This window comes from Terrapene carolina, unplaced genomic scaffold (genome assembly GCF_002925995.2).
Source record: "Terrapene carolina triunguis isolate 2854851 unplaced genomic scaffold, T_m_triunguis-2.0 Scaffold32671, whole genome shotgun sequence".
NCBI lineage: Eukaryota > Metazoa > Chordata > Testudines > Emydidae > Terrapene > Terrapene triunguis.
The window spans coordinates 1-6,375 of NW_020697022.1; the positions used below are offsets into that span (position 1 = coordinate 1).

General features: G+C 63.7%; 1 protein-coding gene across 1 annotated transcript; it reads right to left on the reverse strand.

Moving 5' to 3' along the window:
• Window positions 1-2,223: 2,223 nt before the first annotated feature.
• On the reverse strand, window positions 2,224-5,389 carry RABGGTA (Rab geranylgeranyltransferase subunit alpha; the record flags this gene model as incomplete). Its single annotated transcript, XM_024221611.2, has 10 exons — window positions 2,224-2,438; window positions 2,631-2,718; window positions 2,937-3,050; window positions 3,452-3,568; window positions 3,666-3,754; window positions 3,995-4,083; window positions 4,604-4,655; window positions 4,726-4,831; window positions 5,063-5,164; window positions 5,235-5,389. Coding segments are annotated over 10 exons (1,061 nt in total), but the record flags the coding sequence as incomplete, so codon positions are not given.
• Between the last annotated feature and the right edge of the window lie 986 nt (window positions 5,390-6,375).

The window sequence follows — 6,375 nt, forward strand, 5'->3', positions numbered from 1 at the left end:
GCACCCCAAACTTCCCAGCAACTCTTTCCCCAGCCCCCCCAGCACCCAAACTCCCAGCACCTCTTCCCCAGCCTCCCAAATCCCCAGCCCCTCTTCCCTCTGCCCCCTAAACTCCCAACACCTCTTCCCCAGCACCCCAAACTTCTCAGCCCCCAAATCCCCAGCCCCGGAGCCCGCACTCACTGGCCGGGCGCTCGCTCGCTGCGCTGCGCTCTGGGGCCAGGCGCTGCGCTCCGGAGCTGGGAGCGCAGGGGGTGGGGGGAGGAGCCAGGGGGCGGGGCCTGCGGGGTCAGGGAGGGTCCGCACCCAGCGACCCGCGAGTCACCCGTGAGGGGGGGGAGGAGATGGGTGACCTCAGCGGCCCCCAGGCGCTTCCTCTAGCAGGGCCTGGCAACACCCCCCACCCCCCAGCTATCCATCCTCACAGATACCCCTGTCCATCCCCCCACCCCACACCGCACCCCCTTTCCATCCTCAGACCCCACCCCAGACCCCCCATCCCCACCCTGCACCCCTCCCCAGAGACACCCCCACCTCCCCATCTATCACCTACCTCTCTGTCCCGTTACACACCCCTCAATCCATCTGTCCCCCTCCACCCCCTCTCTCCCCCCATGGACACCCCAGCTAATCTAGCCCCATACGCCGCCCTCTCTCCATCCACCCCACTCCCTCTCTGTCTCTCATCCGCTCCATCCCCTGCCCCCGGCCCTCTGCTCCGCAGGGGATGTGCTGTGGGGAGTCCCCCAGTCCCCTGCCGGCTGGGGGGACCCCGTCCGCTTCCCTGCTGTAACCACCTCCCTGAGGCAGCGTCTTCTGCTCCCCCAACCTGCCCCGCCACTGAACAGCCCTCAGCAACCATTCCCCATGTTGCCAGGACAGAGCTGGGAGAGAACCCAAGAGTCCGGGCTGCCAGGCTCCCTGCTCTAACCACTGGACCTCCCTCCCCTCCCAGAGCAGAGACAGAACCCAGGCATCCGGGCCGTGCTAACCCCAGGAGCTGATAGGGCTGCATCGGGACAGGCCGTGGGAAGAGAGTGAGGCTGGGGGAGGGGGGCTATCCAAGCAGGGAGCAGATGAGCTTGGGGGGGACACTGGGGCATCTCCTCCTCCCAGAACCCCCCAGCCTGCCCCTCCCCCCAGAGATGCTCATTAGGGCCCCAAATCCCCCCCGTCCCTGGCACAGTCAGGCCAACGCTGGAACAGACGAAACCAGCCCAACCTGCCCCACGGAGCCCAGGGATTCTCCCCCTGCGGGGGGCTGGCTCAAAGCCAGCCCCAGGGTGGGGTTTGGCTGGCTCAGGGGGGGGCAGAGAATGGGACACAGGGCCTCCCCCACCACCTCTGCCGGTGCCCCTCACTCCCCACCCACAGCCCCCGTTAGCCCCGCCCCGCCCGTGCCCCCCCCCCCCCCCCCCCACAGCCCCCTGCCAGCCCAGCCTGGGGCTCCCCACCTGCCCTGCCCAGTCAGGAATTTGGGAGGAGGCTGTGAAGTGTCTCCCACTTGAACCTGGCTCCCCGCCCGGGGTTCCTGGCACCGTGGGGCTGGGGAGCGGAGGGGGAGGAGCCCCGGGTGGGGCTGGCCGGGTGCTGCCCCATATCACTCAAGGCCTGATGTGCCAAGAAATGCCCGGGATGTCGTAACCCCTGCGGTGGCTCCAGTTGCGTGTCGGGGTGTCACCGTTCCCACGAAGAGCGTGAAGCAACTGCGGGTGAGTGGCGGATGTCACGGCTTCCGCTGGGGTGCAGCAGCCCAACGGAGCAAGGAGTGCGAGGAATTCGGTGTAACAGGCGGGGCCCTGCCCCAGAGAGGGGTGATGTCAGAGTAAATTCCTTCTGCCCAGGGAGCGGGCCGGCAGCCTGGGGGGCCCGCAGGTCGGGAGTGAGAGGCAGCGGCAGGGTGTGGGGGGAGCAGGGCTGGACTAGCAGGGGCTGTGGGTTGGAGGGGCTCCGGCAGAGCGGGGGGGCTGGACTAGCAGGGGCTGCAGGTCAGGAGCGAGGGGCACCAGCAGGGGCTGTGGGTTGGGAGTGAGGGGCACCAGCAGGGTGTGGGGGGAGCAGGGCTGGACTAGCAGGGGCTGCGGGTCAGGAGTGAGGGGCACCAGCAGGGGCTGTGGGTCGGGAGGGGCACCGGCAGAGCTGGAGGGGGGGGGCAAACGGGGGCTGTGGGTCAGGAGGGGCACCCAATGACTCAGTTCACACCAGGACATTTTTAACCTTTTATTTCCTGGGTCCAATAAATTATTGGCGGGCAAGGGAGAATGGGCGGGGCCAGCCGCTCCCGGCCAATCAGGAGAGGGCGATCTCCACAAGGGGCAGCAGCACGGCCAGCTCTGATTGGGCATCAGGGAGGTCACCCAGGGGGTTCCCCCGCAGGGCCAGGATGCGGAGCTTGGGGAAGGAGGCCAAAGGTCGCAGGTCAGAAGGTCGCTGGATGCCTGGGGGTGGGGGAGGAGCAGCAGAGTCAAGGAGGGTGCAATGGCTAGAGGGCCCCAACCCCCCCAGAGCTCCCCCCATCCCAGCCCTCCTCTGCCCCTCCTCCACCCCCTCTCCTTTCTCCCCTCCCCCACTGCCCTTCCCCCACCGCCCGTGAGGGGCTCCCTGCCCCATGCGGGGGGGCTGGAGGATACAGTTGCTGCAGGCTGAGAGCTCCTCCAGGCGGGGGAGGGGGGGCAGCCCCTCGAGGGTCTCGATCTGGTTCCCATCCAGCTCCAGCACCTGGGGACACAGAGAATCAGTGACACACACCCCCTTCCCCCCCCGGCCACCTGGGTCCCTCCACCTGCTCCCGGGCGGTGTGTGGGGGGCTAGCGGTGAGACCAGGGGAGGGGGGCTGGGGCCCTCTCCGCTCCAGGGGTATTGGGGCTAGTGGTTAGACCGGGGGAGGAGTTGGGCGCCCGGACGCCTGGGTCCCTCCCCTCTCTGAGGTCTCTCACCTCGAGGCAGCGCAGCATGGCCAGGGTGGGAGGGAGGCGGCGCAGCCGGTTCCCGGCCAGGTTCAGGTGGGTGACGAGCGGCAGCTGCTCCAGGTGGCAGAGGATGGTCAGGCCCTGGGGGGCAGAGAGAGCTGGAGGGAGGGGGTCTCTGCTCCTCAGCCCCACCCACCTACTTGGCCCTGACCTCTATTCCTCCACCTCTATTCATCAGCTCTACCCCTGCTGTCCCCTCCTGCACATTCAGCCTCCTGGCTTCGCCCCCTGCCTTTCTGGCCCCACCCTGTTCTCTTAGCTCCACTCCTGTCCCCTGCTCCACCTCCTGCCTCCCCTCTTGTATTAGCCACGCCCTTTGCCCCCTCTAGTCCCGCCCACTTCCCATTTGGCCTCACTCATTAGTGCTCACCCTTCCATCAATCCTCTAGCTCCACCCCCTGCCTCTCCCTGTTCTCAGCTCCGCCCACTAGTCCCCTCTTGCCCCTGCGCTTTGTTCTCCCGGCCCCGCCCCCGGCCCGTACCCGGCAGGACAGGTCCACCACCCTGGCCTCGGCGTACTCCATCCGCAGGATGCTGTTCTCCACGAGGAATCTGCTGCGCAGGTCATCCAGATAGGCCGAGCGCATGGGGTCAGCGGCCTGGGGGGGCAGAGAGATGGGGGGGTGGGGGGCTGGGAAGTGCAGCTCCGAGCCCCCCTCCCCCAAAGATCCCCTTTCCCCTCTCCCCGCCCCTCACCTTCAGGGTGTCGAAGTAGCTGAGGGTCTCGCGTTCGTACACCAGGGGGTCCAGGGCCCGCATGAGGAGGATGATGGTGAGGAGACACCCTGCGGAGACAGAGAGAACCCAGGAGTCCTGGCACCCAGTCCCCCCGCTCTAACCACCAGACCCGGCTCCCCTCCCAGAGCCGGGATAGAACCCAGGAGTCCTGGCACCCAGTCCCCCTGCTCTAACCACTAGACCCTGCTCCCCTCCCAGAGCCAGGATAGAACCCAGGAGTCCTGACGCCCAGCCCGTCCCCCCCCCCGCTCTAACCACTAGAACCCAGGCGTCCGGTAGGTACCTACACTTGTTCTGCGGCTCCAGGGCCTGCAGCTCCTTACAGGACTCCAGTTCCGACTGCAGCACAGTCGACTTCTCCATGGAGAGCTCGCACCTGGGTGGGAGGGGGGGAGGTTAGGGGGCCAGCCAGCACTTGAGATGGGTGGGGCTGGGGCCCATCCGGGGGGGGGCGCTGCGCTGCACTCAAATGGGGGAGGAGGAGCTAGCTCTGACTACAGACGGGGGGGGTGTTTTACTAAAAAGATACTCAAGTGATGGGGGCTAGTGTGAAACATGCACGTAAAGGGGGCGTGGCAACCCCCAGGGGGCGGAGCCTATCCACCTACACACAATCAGGAGGTGTGGTTTATCTGAGAGGTGGTGCTAGTCTCGAATGGAAAGGGACAGAGCTGCTCTTTAGGGGCGGAGCCTGTCTGGAACACACCGGGGGTGGGGCTACTTGGACAGACTGGAGGCAGGGCCATTCTGAGGGGGCGGGGCCTGTCTAGAACATGCACACTAGGAAAAGGGGCTACTCTGCGAGGGGTGGAGCTTCTGGGGGAGTAGGCGGGACTTCCCTCAGGGGGTGGGGCCTCTGAGGCAGATGACCCAGGGTGGGGGGCGGGGTCTCCTACCTGAACACCTGCTCCTCGGTGACGGAGTCCCGGCACCAGCCTTCACTGCAGCCTGGGGGGCAGAGGCAGAGCGTCAGGGGTGGGGGGGGATGGATTTTCGGGGGTGGGAGGTGCCTGGTTACCTTTGAAGAGGACGCACTCCTTCTGGGACTCCCCGCCCGCCCAGTGCACCCGGAAGGTGTGCTGGGGCCAGTGCTCGTTGAGGGCCGAGGCCGGCAGGTCACACAGCTGGGGTGGGGGTGGGTCAAGGAAAAAGGTTCTAGCCAGTAGACCTCACTCCCCTCCCAGAGAACCCAGGAGTCTGGGCTCCCAGCCCCCCCTGCTCTAACCCACTGGACCCCTCTCCCCTTCCGGAGAACCCAGGAGTCCTTGCTCCCAGCGGCCCCCCCCCCCCCTTCTAACCACTAGACTCCACTCTCCTCCCCGAGTGGGCGAGAACCCAGGCGTCTGGCAGGATACCCACATGAGGCCAGGGCGGTTTTTCCCGTCGGGTGTGTGCCAATTCACCGCCAGGGGGGCCTCGTCTGCGAAGAGCAGCAGGTCGCAGGATCCTGGCATCACCTGCCGGAGGAGACGCTTGTGAGCCCCGGGTTAGCACTGCCTCCCTCCACCCCGGCTCGCGGGTACTCACCACCACAGGCTGGGAGAAAGCCACCGCCAGCGAGGAGTCCTCTCGGCTCACATAGACACACAGGATAGTCGGCTCTGGCTCGGCTGCGGGGAGAGAAGGGGGGTCAGTGTCATGGGACCAAGTCCTGGAGTAACATTTCTCAGTGCCGTGCGGTACTCAGGTACCTTCAGGGTATGCTTGGCGGGGGGGGGGAATCCCCCATGCATCACGTGGTATCACTGGATCATGTCCTGGAGTAACATTACTCAGTGCTTGAGTAGCAGCAGTACTCGGGTGCTGTCTGGGGGAGACGGCTCTATGCTTTGCATAGGACTCTAGTACCACTGGCCAATTCCCTGCAGTAACGTTACTGAGAACTTGAGTATCCTCCATGCTATACGGGCAGCGGGCACTGTTAGGGTATGCTCAGGGGAGATCTCAAAGACTCGTATAATGCTCCAGTATCATTGCACAATGCCCTGGAGTAACTCAGCGTTACAACGTCACCAGTGCTATAGGGTTACTCGGGTACCATCATGGTATACTTTGGGGGAGGAATCTGCATGCATCACACAGCACTTGGGTCAAACGGACAACAGTGACGTTGCTCGCCAGTACTAAACAGTACTTGGGTACCATCAGGAGACATTGCCATGGATCAAGCAGTACTTGAGTACCACTAGAGGAAACCCTGGAGCAATATTACTCGGCACTTGAGTAAAGCCAGTACCACACAGTACTCAGATAACATCAAGGGGCCGTTTTGAGGAAGCAGCCCAGCCGTACCAAGCAGTATTCAAATACATCGCAGCGAACACTCACCTATACTCTAGGGCAATACAACATAATACTCAGGTATCTCATTGAACTCTGGGGACATAGCAGATTTCATACAATACTTGTGTAATAGCTGCATTATCCCCCACCACAATTACTGCCCCTGCATGAAGTACTGGGGTATCAATTCTGCATGTTCTATTACTGTTCTGCATGAAGTACTGGGGTATCAATGCAGTATACCAGCCCTGGACTATGTAGTAACACTCTACTATAGAAAAAGAACAGGAGTACTTGTGGCACCTTAGAGACTAACAAATTTATTTGAGCATAAGCTTTCGTGGGCTACAGCCCACTTCATCAGATGCATCCGAAGAAGTGGGCT